The sequence below is a fragment of the Salvelinus fontinalis genome, chromosome 31, assembly GCF_029448725.1.
Source record: "Salvelinus fontinalis isolate EN_2023a chromosome 31, ASM2944872v1, whole genome shotgun sequence".
Classification (NCBI taxonomy): domain Eukaryota; kingdom Metazoa; phylum Chordata; class Actinopteri; order Salmoniformes; family Salmonidae; genus Salvelinus; species Salvelinus fontinalis.
Window position 1 is genome coordinate 9674615 of NC_074695.1, and position 17360 is coordinate 9691974.

A 17360-nucleotide genomic window follows, 5' to 3' on the forward strand; every position below is an offset into this window, starting at 1 on the left:
TTGAGAAGTGTTGACAAACAAAGACACTGTCATGTGGTTCTACTGTCTTTCATGATGTGACAAAATGAAACAAATTCGACATGGTCGTTCCTCGATTTCCCACCGACCATTTCAACTGTCCGGATTTACAGAAATACTGTTTCATCATTCAACCTTTTTTGATGTTAAAGTTTGGCCAAGTCTCTCTCTGTGTCCCACAGTCACACATTCCAATCCCAATACTACAGCCCCAGAAGCAGAGTATTTACAACGTCATAAAACTGTGGAGAGAGAGAGAGGAGAGAGAGAGAGAGAGAGAGAGAGAGAGAGGGGGGTAGAGAGAGAGAGAGAGAGGAGAGAGAGAGAGAGAGAGAGAGGAGAGAGAGAGGAGAGAGAGAGAGAGAGAGAGAGAGAGAGAGGGGGGTAGAGAGAGAGAGAGGGGAGAGAGAGAGACAGAGAGAGAGAGGTAGAGAGAGAGAGGAGAGAGAGAGAGAGAGAGAGAGAGAGAGAGAGAGAGAGAGAGAGAGAGAGAGAGAGAGAGAGAGAGAGAGAGAGAGAGAGAGAGAGAGTGGAGAGTGGGGGGTGTGGGGGCTATGTTCCTCCCCCCAAGGGCACGTCATGACAGTAGGTAGGTAGACGGACGGACAGACGGACAAGAGAGACAGTTTTATCTTTTATTATAGGGAAATGTATTTTATTTGTATTGCTGTATAGAAACACATGCCTACATGATACAATATATCAACTTTGCATTGCTTTACACACACAACATCTGACATCTTTCACTGTGTTTCACTGCCAACATGACTCTTCAACTTTCCAAACGGCACCGCAGAAAGAAACACAGAGAATTAGACTGAAAACCAGAGAATCATTGTAATTGTATGGAGAAACCAGCTCAGATTCCTATATCTGCGTTTCATCCCAGCTAAAACACAACAGTAACAGGGGAAAAGGAGGCTGTATAGGTAAACAGTTAAATTATCCAAATAAAATCATATTCTTTTTTTAATAAACAAATAATAATTGAGTGTATTAATAGTAACTCGTGCAGCTAATCCATTTCTAGAGGGGTTTTCTATAGGATAATGAGTCACTAAGCCTATACTGTGCTACATACAACTATGCTTAAGATACAGCCTTTTGTGTCAGAGGAGTTAGAATAGGGTTGAGATATAAATAAAAATACATTTAAATAAAACGTAACTGTTTTATAATAAACATAAGGCAACTACGGTCGACCATAAGAAATATATTAAGACATCATGTGAAAGAAACCATACTCTATTTGTCTCAGTCCAAAAATAGGCTCCCTATCCCTTATGTAGTGCACTATCTTTGACCAGAACCTACATAGGGAATAGGGCACCACTTGAGATGCTGACATTTCATTTGAGATGCAGCCACCCCCCCCCCCCCCCCCCCCCCTTGGCAACATGTATAAACAAGCAAGATCTTCAACAACCAAGATCTTCAAAAATGAAGCTCTTAAAATAACCAAGATCTTAAAAGAACCAAGATAATCCGTTTTAGGAACAAATCTAAACCTCATCAAGTTACTCCATAACACATTAAGCTCCATCACTTTGTCATTAGGCACGACTAGAATGTACGGATGATGCCACAGTATGTGTTGATATGCTTCTTAACATTGCATTTACTAACGATGTTGATGATACATTTACTAATGATGACGTTGATATAATCTATTTTTAACTAATATGGCCGCCCAAAGTTTGGTCCCCTTTCAACCAGCGAATGTACTGATGGAACACAGCTAATGGAAATACAATAGCATTTATATATCATTTATACAAGGATTTCCAAGACACTTTGTTTGTAAAAAGAGAAGTAGTATGAGCTTCTTCAGTCACATGCTACCCTCTTGACTACTTTCTGACTGCATCTGGTCTCTCAAGGCATTTTGACATGAGTTTTTCTCCTTTTTTTGTTGTATAAGGATTTAAAGACACTTTGTTTGTGAACAACTTTAATAGTCACATGCTGCTATTGCTACTACTGTCTGCATGTTGACTCTCTTCTTCCTGAAACAGAACTGTTCATGTACTGTACTGTAATAGATATACATGATTTATATTTTTCAGCCGTTTTGTTTTTTATTCTTTCTATAGGAATTGCATGATACTTTGTGAAAGGAAAGTTATGTGAGCTTTTATAGTCACATGCCACTGACTATGGCCTGTCTGTTGACTGGATTGACATCAGGCATAGACCAACCTGTTTTACCGTTATGTTTTTTATTATTGTCATTTTTGTTGTTGTATTTTCTACCCCCTTTTTCTCCCCAATTTGGTGATTATAATCTTGACTCCTTGCTGCAACTCCCAGACGGGCTCGGGAGAGGCGAAGGTCGAGTCCATGCATCCTCTGAAACATGACCCGCCAAGCCGTGCTTCTTAACACCCGCCACGCTCCTTAACACCCGCTCGCACCAATGTGTCGGAGGAAAAACAGTTCTACTGAAGACCGAAGTCAGCCTGCAGGCGCCCGACCCGCCACAAGGAGTCGCTAGAGCGCGATGAGTCAACTAAAGCGAACCCCAGGCTGTAGTGATGTTGCAACACTGTGATGCAGTGCCTTAGACCGCTGCGCCACTCAGGAAGCCATTTACCGTCATGTTTAAATCAAAACAAAGCTGGACTATATTTTTGTTGGGAGTCAGTCGGCTTGGAACAACGACTCGTAGTTCTAATCCTACTGTAATTTGTTCACAGTCACTTTTTTAAAACTCCACACACATTGTTGTTGTATTTTAGTTAGTCAATATTTACCAATTATGCTTCATTGATGAAAGACTGCAATTTTTTTTTCTTCTGAAACATCATATGGTTTCTGGTCTCAGGATTCTTCACGAGGACTATGAACTGATCATGTGGTCTATTGTACACTTTTAAAACAGAATCACCAAATGCCATAGTAGCAATTTCTTGAAAACACCATTTGGAAATATTGATGTTTGATTGAAACTCAAGACTATTAACATCAGAGGAGATATTCAAAACCCTCCTCAACTTTAGATGTGTCCCTTAACATTAAGCTCACTTGATGTTAATTTCCTCAAGGTACATTATATAGAGCTAGATCATGCAATACAATACATGCTAAATGCTTGGAAACAGACAGATGTGTGTACGTACATAACTATATCTTCTAAAGCATCAGATAGAAGGATTCTACCCGCGGAGTTTGGTTACTTTGTACTCGACAGAAAGACAAGGGTTCTTCTTCTGGAACCTTCCGGGAACCTTCACGTTAGTTAGAGGAGGAGGGAGGGGCCTAAATCTGAAGCTCCGCCCCATGTCCCCTGGTTCACGACCACTTGTTCTTTATCAATCCAAATGGGCTTCTTCAGGTCAGAGTGGTGATTTCTGGATGGGCGTAGATCCCTGTAGCTGCCAGGATGTCTGTACAGCTCTCTGTAACAGAGAAACAAACATTAGAGACAGGACAGTCAAACCAATGTTCTCTGTTTGTATACGTGGTATGACAATGATGGAAGAGTTGTGGGCTGTGGGATGATATAACGTTCATTCAATATTGGGTCTTTTGAGACAAATATCCTATATTCTATAGGACCAGAAATCCTTAGCGAAAAGGCATGAATACATACAAGTCACTTGGATTCATGAGGACTAGACTACACACTGACTCTAATTTAGCCAGTGGAGGCTGCTGAGGGGATGACGGCTCATAATAAGGTCTGGAATGGATTTTCAATGGAAAGGGTATAAAACACATCAAACACGTGGTTTCCATGTAGTTGATAACCATTTCCATTGACTCCATTCTGGCCATTATTATGAGCCGTCCTCCCCTCAGCAGCCTCCACTGAATTTAGCCATATATATTTTTTTATTTTATTTTATTTTTCTCTTTTTTTGGGGGGGGGGGGGGGGGGGGGAGGGTGGATCAGCTTAATATTGCGGAAAGAATGTTGCTTCCAATGTAATTGTCTGCATCATTTCCAATCACCCATATTTTTTGGGGTAAATATATATATCCATTCACGTATGCATACATATACACATATATACATACACATACCTACATAGACATACATACTTTTTTAAAGAGTATACCTTTATTATTATTCCCCGCAAACCCTACCACCGATCCCCCAATTGGAGTAAACTGATAAACATTTCTGTTTTTACCTTCAATTTATACATCTTATACACATTTTACAGACACAGTCTACTTTACAATACTTCTCTCGTGTTTGTTCTTAGTCCTTCCTCTATTTCTGTTGTCCATCCAGTTTGATTTCCACTTGTAACTGTGCTATTTCACAATAGCTCCGCACCTATACCCATTTCACAGATCCCGTATGCCCTACATTGTTTATCTTGTTATTAGTCCCACCCTTCAGCTCCACTCAACCTTTCCCATCTATCTTCCAACATCATCCATTTCGGATTTTTATTTGCCATATATTTTTCAACTGTGCTGTGATGCTTCACAAAAGATTTGAATCTTCCTATTCTCATAGCTTCCACGGATTGTAAATTAAAAATAAACATTTTTGCTAAAATAATTATTATATTATTGATTGATTGACTATGGCTTTTCAAATCCCCCAGTATTGCTATCTGTAGCGTTAGTTCTACGCAAATGTTGCAATTCTTCAACCATTCCTGGACCTGTGACCAAAAACGAGCTACATGCGGACAATACCAAAATAAATGGTCTAATGACTCTGCCTCCTCACAGCAAAATCTACAGAGCTGGGAAGATTGTATCCCCCATATATATAACATTCTATTAGTTGCAAGAATTTTGTACAATAATTTAAATTGAAAAATTTGAAGTTTTGAATCCGGCGTTGTTTTGCGTATCAATTCATAAACCATGTGCCATGGAATGGGTACATCGAAAATCTCTTCCCAACTATTTTGCGATTTATATGGCACAGCTGTATGTTTTTTGGTCCTTAAATGAAATTGGTATATGTTTTTATTTATCACACTTTTCTTTAACCATTTATGTTCTTTAATATAAGGCCGACATACAAGTTCCTTACTTTTATCCCCTTCCACCTGCCTCTTCCATTTTTGTGGTAATGCCGCAATTAATTGGTTGTAATTTTGGGTAGAGCAGACATTTCCATATGTCTGTGTTAGCTGCATGTGTGACATTACTCCACCAGTCCTATTTATGATATCATTCACAAAAACTATACCTTTTTTAAACATTTCTTCGATAAATACAGTTTTTTTTATCAATTACTATATTTGAATTTAACCACAAGATTTGTTGTACTATTTGTTCCGTCATTTCAGGTGGATTAAACTGAAATTGCAACCAACTTTCTAAGGCTTGTTTAAAAAATAAAGATATTTTGGAAATTATTTCCTTTTCAAGCAACCGAAAGTGAGCAGGTGTAATCGGAATAAAGGGAAAAAGGCCCTTCTTGAACATAGGATGAGACATTCGTACCAATCTACTAGAGAACCAGTTTGGATTTAAGTATAACTTTTGTATGACTGATGCCTTTAGTGAGAGGTCTAATGCTTTAATATGTAATAATTTCTGCCCTCCGAATTCATATTCGTTATATAAATAGGCCCTTTTAATTTTATCTGGCTTGCCGTTCCAAATAAAATTGAATATTTTTTGTTCATATAATTTAAAAAGCAGGTCACTAGGTGTAGGCAAAACCATAAGCAAATAGGTAAACTGTGATATGATTAAAGAGTTAATCAGGGTGATTTTCCCACAAATAGACAGGTATTTTCCTTTCCATGGTAGCAAGATCTTATCTATTTTTGCTAACTTTCTATAAAAATTTATTGGAGTGAGATCATTTCTTTCTTTTGGGATTTGTATACCGAGTATGTCCACATCACCGTCAGACCATTTAATTGGTAAACTACATGGCAATGTAAAATGTGTATTTTTTAGTGATCCAATACGTAAAATTTGGTTTTAATCCAGAGAGGATAGCAAATGTATCTAGATCCTCTAAGAGGCCGTGGAGAGTTTCTAGTTGTGGTTTTAAAAGAAAACATGAATCATCAGCGTACAATGACACCTTAGTTTTTAGGCCCTGGATTTCTAATCCCTTAATATTAATGTTTGATCTAATTTTAACAGCTAACATTTCGATGGCAATAATAAATAGATATGCCGATAGTGGACAACCTTGTTTTACTCCTCTAGATAGTTTAAAACTTTCTGAGATGTAGCCATTATTTACTATTTTACACCTAGGGTTACTATACATAATTTTTACCCATTTTATAAGAGATTCCCCAAAATTGAAATATTCTAGGCATTTATATATAAACTCCAGTCGTACTTTATCAAAAGCCTTTTCAAAATCAGCTATGAAATCCTGATGAATCCTTAGCGAAAAGGCATGAATACATACAAGTCACTTGGATTCATGAGGACTAGACTACACACTGACTCTAATTTAGCCAGTGGAGGCTGCTGAGGGGAGGACGGCTCATAATAAAGTCTGGAATGGATTTTCAATGGAAAGGGTATAAAACACATCAAACACGTGGTTTCCATGTAGTTGATAACCATTTCCATTGACTCCATTCTGGCCATTATTATGAGCCGTCCTCCCCTCAGCAGCCTCCACTGAATTTAGCCATATATTGAAAGGAAGCCCTCAGGCCAATTCAAGCGTTACTGTCTGCAGATCATAACCTGGACCAGAGAGAGAGAGAGAGAGAGAGAGAGAGAGTCCAGTGGAAGCAGAAGCCTCAGGCTATAATGGTCTTGACCATTATTCCTATTTGGTGACTATCAAGATGAACAGTCAGACTCTGTGAACGATAGAGCACATCCTAAGTTCCTATGGATTGGTTTAAGGGGAAAAGCACATGGATCTCTACGGCTAAAAGGTATATCATCGCCCGCTATAAAGCCATTCTCCGAGGTAATAACACATCGTAATATGTCAAAAACATTCTTTGTGGCTGACGCTATTGCTTCCTGTGAACAGCTTAGTGGCCGTTGAATGGTCTGTCACATCTTTAGAGAGTCATGTCATGGACATGAGGAAATTAGCAGGTGGTTGTCAGATCTTTGAGCCAATGAGGTTTTAATGGGGTTGGAGGAATTCATTCATTAATGATACGTACCCATTCATTCTTGAAGAATATTATTTATAAATGCCTCATGAGCTTAGTTCAGCTGTTGTACCCCATCAGAACCCAAAATATAAGCTTGTTTTGCTCCAATGTTTGTAAAACAACATAAATGTAAACAAACACTGTATAACCTCATAACATGGTTAAAACTATCATGTTGATATCATGGATGGTCAGTCCTGTATAACCTCATAACATGGTTAAAACTATAATGTTGATATCATGGATGGTCAGTCCTGTATAGCCTCATAACATGGTTATAACTATAATGTTGATATCATGGATGGTCAGTCCTGTATAGCCTCATAACATGGTTATAACTATAATGTTGATATCATGGATGGTCAATCCTGTATAGCCTCATAACATGGTTAAAACTATAATGTTGATATCATGGATGGTCAGTCCTGTATAGCCTCATAACATGGTTATAACTATAATGTTGATATCATGGATGGTCAGTCCTGTATAGCCTCATAACATGGTTATAACTATAATGTTGATATCATGGATGGTCAATCCTGTATAGCCTCATAACATGGTTAAAACTATAATGTTGATATCATGGATGGTCAGTCCTGTATAGCCTCATAACATGGTTATAACTATAATGTTGATATCATGGATGGTCAGTCCTGTATAGCCTCATAACATGGTTAAAACTATAATGTTGATATCATGGATGGTCAGTCCTGTATAGCCTCATAACATGGTTATAACTATAATGTTGATATCATGGATGGTCAGTCCTGTATAGCCTCATAACATGGTTAAAACTATAATGTTGATATCATGGATGGTCAGTCCCTGCATCCATAGCTCTATCTATTAATCTGAGTGGTTGTATTTCTCCAGGTCCATCCTTCAGCTTTTAACCAAAACAGAGGAGAGGTATCTGCTTTGTTATTGTTTCAATTAAGGATTCTAGCTTTAATGATATTAAGAATAATTGATAGGATTTATATATAGCGCTTTTCCGGATGCTTAGAGCATTTGCCAAATGTTTGAAGTGTGATATTATATTGGGGACATTTTTGATTTCAGTGTTTCAGTGGTGCCTAAAGAGCAAGAGGTGCTTTGCCCGTCTTAATATCCATCTAGACGTTGTTCTTCTGCCCTTGTGTTTCTCTCTGACATTTAACAGCTTCCTGCCATAATGCCCCCTCCCCTGACATATTACCCAGACCCTGTTCCCTGTCTGCTTGAGACAGACATAAGAGGCATTAGCCTGGCTCTTTACACTATGGCCATAACGCAACCCTGAGAGCAGAGCAGACAAGACCTGGCTTCAAATACTGAATACTTTGAAATCTTTCACATTCGTTCAGCGTTTGCTTTAAGCCTGCCAGGAATCCCAGATGTGCGGAGATTAGGCATCCATCTATTGGCTTCACTTCGCCAGGCAAACTCAATCAAGCCAAAGCTGAATTATTTTGAATTATTTTGAATAGTGTTTGAACCCAGGTTTTGTGAGCAGAAGCGGTTAGGGAGCGTTCAGTTGTAAAACTGATACATTCACGTAGACAGCCACTTCTGTATAATACATGTGACTATTTTGGTAGCAAACAGTGAATTCTGATCTAATGAATTGATTTATAATAGTATTGTAATGCTGCAGGGCATATCCCAGACCTCCGAGCTGGATCCCAAATGGCCCTCATTACCTGGAGCCCCTGTCTCCCTGCAGCTAATGTACACTAAAATGTGAAAGCACATGTCTGATATTCCCCTTTAATAGGCTGGGATGTCATTACTCTCATACTCACCAGATACAGAGTTGAGGTATTGAATTACCGCTCTCCTTCTAGCCTCTCCCCCTCTTGCTTTCTTTTTCTCTCTCTCGCTCCTTCTCCGTCTCTCTCTCTCTCTCTCTCTCTCCTTCTCCGTCTCTCTCTCCTTCTCCGTCTCTCTCTCTCTCCTTCTCCGTCTCTCTCTCTCTCCTTCTCCATCTCTCTCTCTCGCTCCTTCTCCGTCTCTCTCTCTCTCTCTCTCCTTCTCCGTCTCTCTCTCTCTGTCTTTCTCCGTCTCTCTCTCTCTCTCTTTCCTCTCGCTCTCTCTCCTCTCTCTTTCTCTCTCTTTCCCTCTGAGATGGTGGTAGAGCCAAGATTGTTTCAGTGGGCTCCTGTCTTTACTCAGCTTTCCAAATAGTGTCCCCCTTTCCAAATAGTGTCCCCCTGCCAAATAGTGTCCATCCGCCAAATAGTGTCCACCCCTGCCAAATAGTGTCCCCCTGCCAAATAGTGTCCCCCGTGCCAAATAGTGTCCCCCGTGCCAAATAGTGTCCCCTCTGCGTCACAATGGGATTTGAGAAGCTACTAGCGTTCGTTGCTAGGGCCGTTGCTAGAACATGCCAAATTCTGCCTGTCTGTAATGAAGAAAAACAAAAGAAAAAAAAAACTTTGTTTACATAGCTGGGATGAAAATAATGTAATTTTGGCTGTAATGATCTCCAAAATTCTACGCATTAGTTCATCATGCTGTTGATATAGCAACGACACTTTTTGGCAGGGAGGACCCTATTTGCCCTGACAGGCCCCCAACCAGTTATTATAAAAACTCAGTCAGTGTCTCAACTATTGAAAGTAACAATAGTAATAATACACAAGGTGTAATTCATCATTTTAGTCATGTTGTAAAGGTTTTCTTCCAGGGGTGAAGGAGAGGACCAAAGTGCAGCGTGGCTAGTGTTAAACATGTTTAATTAAGAACACGTGAAACACTACAAACAACATACAAAATAACAAATATGCAAAACCGATACAGACCTATCTGGTGCAGAACACAAACACAGAGACAGGTAACAAACACCCACAAAATCCCAACACAAAACAAGCCTCCTATATATGAGTCTCAATCAGAGACAACGACTACCATCTGTCTTTGATTGAGAACCCACACTAGGCTGATGTAGAAACAGACAAACTAGACACACAACATAGAATTCCCACCCAGCTCACGTCCTGACCAACTAAACACATACAAAACAACAGAAAACAGGTCAGGAACGTGACAGAATCCCCCCCTCAAGGTGCGAACTCCGGGCACACCCCTAAAACTCAAGGGGAGGGTCTGGGTGGGCATCTGTCCGCGGTGGCGGCTCCGGCGGTGGACGAGGGCACCACTCCACCATTGTCTTTGTCCACCTCCTTAGCGTCCCTTGAGTGGCGACCCTCGCCCCCGACCATGGTCCAGGAACCTTCACCAACTCCCCTCTACAATAGAGGAGACAACTCAGGACAGAGAGGTAGTTCAGGACAAAGAGGTAGCTCAGGACAGAGAGGTAGCCCAGGACAGAGAGGTAGCTCAGGACTAGTGGCAGCTCCGGACTGAGTGGCAGCTCCGGACTGAGTGGCAGCTCCGGACTGGCTGGCGGCTCTGGCGGCTCCTGACTGGCTGGCGGCTCTGGCGGCTCCTGACTGGCTGGCGGCTCTGGCGGCTCCTGACTGGCTGGCGGCTCTGGCGGCTCCTGACTGGCTGGCGGCTCTGGCAGCTCTTGATTGGCTGGCAGCTCCGGACTGAGTGGTGGCTCTGGCAGCTCCTGACTGAGTGGTGGCTCTGGCAGCTCCTGACTGTCTGGCGGCTCTGGCGGCTCCTGACTGGCTGGCGGCTCTGGCGGCTCCTGACTGGCTGGCGGCTCTGGTGGCTCCTGACTGGCTGGCGGCTCTGGCGGCTCCTGACTGGCTGGCGGCTCTGGCGGCTCCTGACTGGCTGGCGGCTCTGGCGGCTCCTGACTGGCTGGCGGCTCTGGCGGCTCCTGACTGGCTGGCGGCTCTGGCAGCTCCTGACTGGCTGGCGGCTCTGGCAGCTCCTGACTGACGGACGGCTCTAGCGGCTCCTGACTGACGGACGGCTCTAATGGCTCGAGACAGACGGGCGGCTCTAATGGCTCGTGGCAGACGGATGGCTCAGAAGGCGCTGGGCAGACGGATGGCTCAGAAGGCGCTGGGCAGACGGATGGCTCAGAAGGCGCTGGGCAGACGGGCAGTTCAGGCACCGCTGGGCAGACGGCAGACTCTGGCCGGCTGACACGCACTATAGGCCTGATGCGTGGTGCCGGAACTGGAGGTACCGGGCTGAGGGCACGCACCTCAGGGCGAGTGCGGGGAGGAGGAACAGGGCTCTGGAGATGCACTGGAAGCCTGGTGCGTGGTGTAGGCACTGGTGGTACTGGGCTGGGGCGGGAAGGTGGCGCCGGATATACCGGACCGCGAAGGAGGACACGCGCTCTTGAGCACCGAGCCTCTCCAACCTTACCAGGTTGAATGGTCCCCGTAGCCCTGCCAATGCGGCGAGGTGGAATAGCCCGCACTGGGCTATGCAGGCGAACCGGGACCACCACCTGTAAGGCTGGTGCCATGTACGCCGGCCCGAGGAGACGTACTGGAGGCCAGATATGTTGGGCCGGCTTCATGGCACCCGGCTCGATGCCCAACCTAGCCCTACCAGTGCGGCAAGGTGGAATAGCCCGCACTGGGCTAAGCACGCGTACTGGGGACACCGTGCGCTTTACCGCATAACACGGTGTCTGACCAGTACGACGCCCTCTCACTCCACGGTAAGCCCGGGGAATTGGCTCAGGTATCCAACCCGGCTTCGCCACACTCCCCTTTAGCCACCCCCCCCCTCCAATACATTTTTGGGTGAGCCTCTCAGGTCTCCAGCCACTCTGCCTTGCAAGCGCCTCATAATGCCGCCTCTCTGCTTTTGATGCCTCCAGCTCTGCTTTGGGACGACGACACTCCTCTGGCTCTGCCCAGGGTCCTTCTCCGTCCAGAATCTCCTCCCATGTCCATTCCTCCTTGCTGCTGTTGCTGCTGCCCGTTGCCACGCTGCTTGGTCCGGGTTTGGTGGGTGTTTCTGTAAAGGTTTTCTTCCAGGGGTGAAGGAGAGGACCAAAGTGCAGCGTGGCTAGTGTTAAACATGTTTAATTAAGAACACGTGAAACACTACAAACAACATACAAAATAACAAATGTGCAAAACCGATACAGACCTATCTGGTGCAGAACACAAACACAGAGACAGGTAACAAACACCCACAAAATCCCAACACAAAACAAGCCTCCTATATATGAGTCTCAATCAGAGACAACGACTAGCATCTGTCTCTGATTGAGAACCCACACTAGGCTGACATAGAAACAGACAAACTAGACACACAACATAGAATTCCCACCCAGCTCACGTCCTGACCAACTAAACACATACAAAACAACAGAAAACAGGTCAGGAACGTGACACATGTCTAAATTAGCTATGTCAGCTTATTTATTTTTTAGATTGGTAGTTAGTCTAGCCAGCTATTTAAAATTGTAGTAATCATGGTCAAATACCGACCGAGAACGCAGGGTATGTGCCCAGGGGCCCTGGCCTCCAGGGATCCCCCATTGATTTGCCAAATTGTGTAGAAATTAGCTTTAAAACTGCAAAAAAAATATTTCACTGTAAAACTGCAACTTTTTTCTCTCTGCCCCATTGCAAAATTTGTAGAATTGCATGGAAATTTTATTTTAAACCAAACATTTTTCTCCCCTCTGTCAAGAGGGTTTAACTAAAATGTTTTACTGTAAGGTTTTATTTTGGGGGGGGGGGGGGGGGCCCAAAAGGCTAGGATCGGCCCTGCGACCGAGTAATGCTTGGGGCATTGGGTTGTGTTTAGATTACAGAGCAGCCTCTGTAGTGTTATGTTGATAGAGAGACGTCCAGATCCCAGTCAAGACTTTCCTCCCTGTATTGATCTCCTCATTCCTCTCCATGGATCTGTCTGTCTGTCTGTCTCTGCTCTGTCTCTCTGTCTGTCTCTGTCTCTGCTCTCTCTCTCTTTCTCATTATCTCTCTGTCTGTCTACCTCTGTCTGTCTCTGTCTCTGCTCTGTCTCTCTCTTTCTCATTAACTCTCTCTCTGTCTGTCTCTGCTCTGTCTCCCTCTCTCTCTTTCTCATTATCTCTCTCTGTCTGTCTGTCTCTGCTCTGTCTCTCTCTGCCTCTGCTGTCTCTCTCTCTCTTTCTCATTATCTCTCTCTCTCTGTCTGTCTCTGCTCTGTCTCTCTCTGTCTCTGCCTCTCTCTCTCTCTCTCTTTGGCTCTGGCACATCAGACAGGTAGGGGACAAGAAGAATAACAAGGCTTCTCACTCAGAGGAAAAGGCTCAGTCTAGTTTTCCTTATTCAATCTTGTTCTGAGGGCAGCTCTACCACAAATTCTATCCAATCATAAGGCCAAAGTTAAGACCTTAAAGGAAGATAAAATAAAGAAAATCCAATGTGTCTGTCACAGCAGGTCCACACACATGAACAACACATTCCCTCTCCCCCTCTTGATTATAGTCCTAGAATGATTGTGGATTACATCAACCAAAAACAATGGAACACTTTGAAGTTCCACCCCTTAACATCTTCCACCATGCTTGGCCAGGCTATAAACAAAACACTGAAATCTAATTTCATTTGATAAGGGTGTGTGTGGGAAAAAAAGGGTTGAAAAACCATTACCTAAGTGACTCATCTGTACTAATACGTTTTGGCAGAGGTCTCAAGACAATATCATAGGTATACAGCTCAGAACAAACACCACACCACACCACACCACACCACACACACACACACACACACACACACACACACACACACACACACACACACACACACACACACACACACACACACACACACACACACACACACACACACATACACACAAACACACACACACACACACACACACACATACACACACACACACAATACACACACAAACGATACACGCAAACACACACACACACGCACACGCACACGCAAACACACACACGCACACGCACACAAACAAACAACACACACAGATACACAGATACACACCATCTCTTGATACGATTCAGCATGCTAAGGGGTGGTAAATGTTTGTTCAGGATGTGAGAAATGAATCCATTATGTCCAAATATAGAGTCTGGTTGTCACTCCAGACTCTGGGGACTTTGGGGAGCTGTGATGTTGTGAGATGCGTTACACAGTGTGTGTGTGTGTGTGTGTGTGTGTGTGTGTGTGTGTGTGTGTGTGTGTGTGTGTGTGTGTGTGTGTGTGTGTGTGTGTGTGTGCGTGCGTGCGTGCGTGTTTGTGTGTGTGTGCGTGTGTGTTTCAGGCAGCAGCAGGCCTATTCAAGCAGAGAATGAGTGCTGCCAGTCTGACAGCCAGCTGGAAATGAAGGGAATTATTCTGTCTCTTTGTCTGTCTGGTCCAATGCCTCCAAGCCTCCTGTTTCAAATAAACTGTTGATTTAAATGATAAAAAAACAATCATACACCCACAACATAAACAGCATTGTGCTGTGTTGTCACTATTCACCTGAGAAGGTATACCATCACAATACAAACACTAGTAAATCTATTCTGACATATGTTGTGTCTCATTCAAAGTCTCCAAGCCTCCAAGCCTCCAGCCCTCCAGGCCTCCAGCCCTCCAGGCCTCCAAGCCTCCAGGCCTCCAAGCCTCCAGCCCTCCAAGCCTCCAAGCCTTCAGGCCTCCAAGCCTCCAGGCCTCCAAGCCTCCAGGCCTCCAAGCCTCCAAGCCTCCAGGCCTCCAAGCCTCCAAGCCTCCAGGTCTCCAGGCCTCCAAGCCTCCAGGCCCCCAGGCCTCCAAGCCCCCAAGCCTCCAAGCCCACAGGCCTCCAAGCCCACAGGCCTCCAAGCCCCCAAGCCCCCAAGCCTCCAGGCCTCCAGGCCCCCAAGCCTCCAAGCCTCCAGGGCTCCAATCCTCCAGGCCCCAAAGCCTCTAGGTCTCCAAGGGAAGTGGGTGGCGAGAAAGAGAGAGAGGGGGGGGGGCATGGGGGGAGAGAAAGGGGACGTGGGGAGGAGAGAGAAAGAGAGAAAGAAAAATAGAGGGGAGTGTGGGGGGGAGAAAGGGGGCATGGGGGGAGAGAGAGAGAAACCCTGTAGACGTGGAGGAAGAGAGAAACTCTGTAGACGTGGAGGAAGAGAGAGAGAAACTCTGTAGACGTGGAGGAAGAGAGAGAGAAACTCTGTAGACGTGAAGGAAGAGAGAGAGTGGAGGAAGAGAGAGAGAAACTCTGTAGACGTGGAGGAAGAGAGAGAAACTCTGTAGACGTGAAGGAAGAGAGAGAGAAACTCTGTAGACGTGAAGGAAGAGAGAGAGTGGAGGAAGAGAGAGAGAAACTCTGTAGACGTGGAGGAAGAGAGAGAGAAACTCTGTAGACGTGAAGGAAGAGAGAGAGAAACTCTGTAGACGTGGAGGAAGAGAGAGAGAAACTCTGTAGACGTGGAGGAAGAGACAGAGAAACTCTGTAGACGTGGAGGAAGAGAGAGAGAAACTCTGAAGACGTGAAGGAAGAGAGAGAAACTCTGTAGACGTGAAGGAAGAGAGAGAGAAACTCTGAAGACGTGAAGGAAGAGAGAGAAACTCTGTAGACGTGGACGAAGAGAGAGAAACTCTGTAGACGTGAAGGAAGAGAGAGAGAAACTCTGTAGACGTGAAGGAAGAGAGAGAGTGGAGGAAGAGAGAGAGAAACTCTGTAGACGTGGAGGAAGAGAGAGAGAAACTCTGTAGACGTGAAGGAAGAGAGAGAGAAACTCTGTAGACGTGGAGGAAGAGAGAGAGAAACTCTGTAGACGTGGAGGAAGAGACAGAGAAACTCTGTATACGTGGAGGAAGAGAGAGAGAAACTCTGAAGACGTGAAGGAAGAGAGAGAAACTCTGAAGACGTGGAGGAAGAGAGAGAGAAACTCTAGATGTGGAGGAAGAGAGAGAGAAACTCTGTAGACGTGAAGGAAGAGAGAGAGAAACTCTGTAGACATGAAGGAAGAGAGAGAGAAACTCTGTAGACGTGAAGGAAGAGAGAGAGAAACTCTAGATGTGGAGGAAGAGAGAGAGAAACTCTGAAGACGTGGAGGAAGAGAGAAACTCTGTAGATGTGGAGGAAGAGAGAGAGAAACTCTGTAGACGTGGAGGAAGAGAGAGAGAAACTCTGTAGACGTGGAGGAAGAGAGAGAGAAACTCTGTAGACGTGGAGGAAGAGAGAGAGAAACTCTGTAGACGTGGAGGAAGAGAGAGAGAAACTGTAGACGTGAAGGAAGAGAGAGAGAAACTCTGTAGACGTGAAGGAAGAGAGAGAGAAACTCTGTAGACGTGAAGGAAGAGAGAGAGAAACTCTGTAGACGTGAAGGAAGAGAGAGAGAGAGAGAGAAACTCTGTAGACGTGGAGGAAGAGAGAAACTCTGTAGACGTGGAGGAAGAGAGAGAGAAACTCTGTAGACGTGGAGGAAGAGAGAGAAACTCTGTAGACGTGGAGGAAGAGAGAGAAACTCTGTAGAGGTGGAGGAAGAGAGAGAGAAACTCTGAAGGCGTGGAGGAAGAGAGAAACTCTGTAGACGTGAAGGAAGAGAGAGAGAAACTCTGTAGACGTGGAGGAAGAGAGAGAGAAACTCTGTAGACGTGGAGGAAGAGAGAAACTCTTTAGACGTGGAGGAAGAGAGAGAGAAACTCTGTAGACGTGGAGGAAGAGAGAGAGAAACTCTGTAGACGTGGAGGAAGGGAGAGAGAAACTCTGTAGACGTGGAGGAAGAGAGAGAGAAACTCTGAAGACGTGGAGGAAAAGAGAGAAACTCTGTAGACGTGAAGGAAGAGAGAGAGAAACTCTGTAGACGTGGAGGAAGAGAGAGAGTGGAGGAAGAGAGAGAGACAGAGACTCTGGAGGATTGATAATTTGGTACAAATCCAAACTACAAAATGTATTTGAACCCCTCAAAATGGGTAAATATCACATTTGGTTAATATGCGCAATATACAGTATATCCCCCTCAGAATCCCCATATTACTCAGAGGAGATCTTCCCCACCCTTGAGGAAGAGACGTGCCATTTCCAGGCCCAGGGAAATGTGCTCATCTGTGGGGACACAAATGCGCACACAGGAACACTACCTGATCTAACGAGCACACAGGAACACTACCTGATCTAACGAGCACACAGGAACACTACCTGATCTAACGAGCACACAGGAACACTACCTGATCTAACGAGCACACAGGAACACTACCTGATCTAACGAGCACACAGGAACACTACCTGATCTAACGAGCACACAGGAAAACGACCTGATCTAACGAGCACACAGGAACACTACCTGATCTAACGAGCACACAGGAACACTACCTGATCTAACGAGCACACAGGAACACTACCTGATCTAACGAGCACACAGGAACACTACCTGATCTAACGAGCACACAGGAACACTACCTGATCTAACGAGCA

General features: G+C 44.4%; 1 protein-coding gene across 1 annotated transcript in view; it reads right to left on the minus strand.

Moving 5' to 3' along the window:
- Positions 1 to 1396: 1396 nt before the first annotated feature.
- Positions 1397 to 17360, minus strand: part of LOC129829504 (potassium voltage-gated channel subfamily C member 1-like) — a 56103-nt gene continuing 40139 nt past the window's right edge. The window contains exon 5 of the mRNA XM_055891220.1: positions 1397 to 3416. Within this exon, the coding sequence (XP_055747195.1) occupies positions 3349 to 3416 (68 nt within the window). The 3' untranslated portion in view covers positions 1397 to 3348. The remainder of the gene's footprint in view (positions 3417 to 17360) is intronic.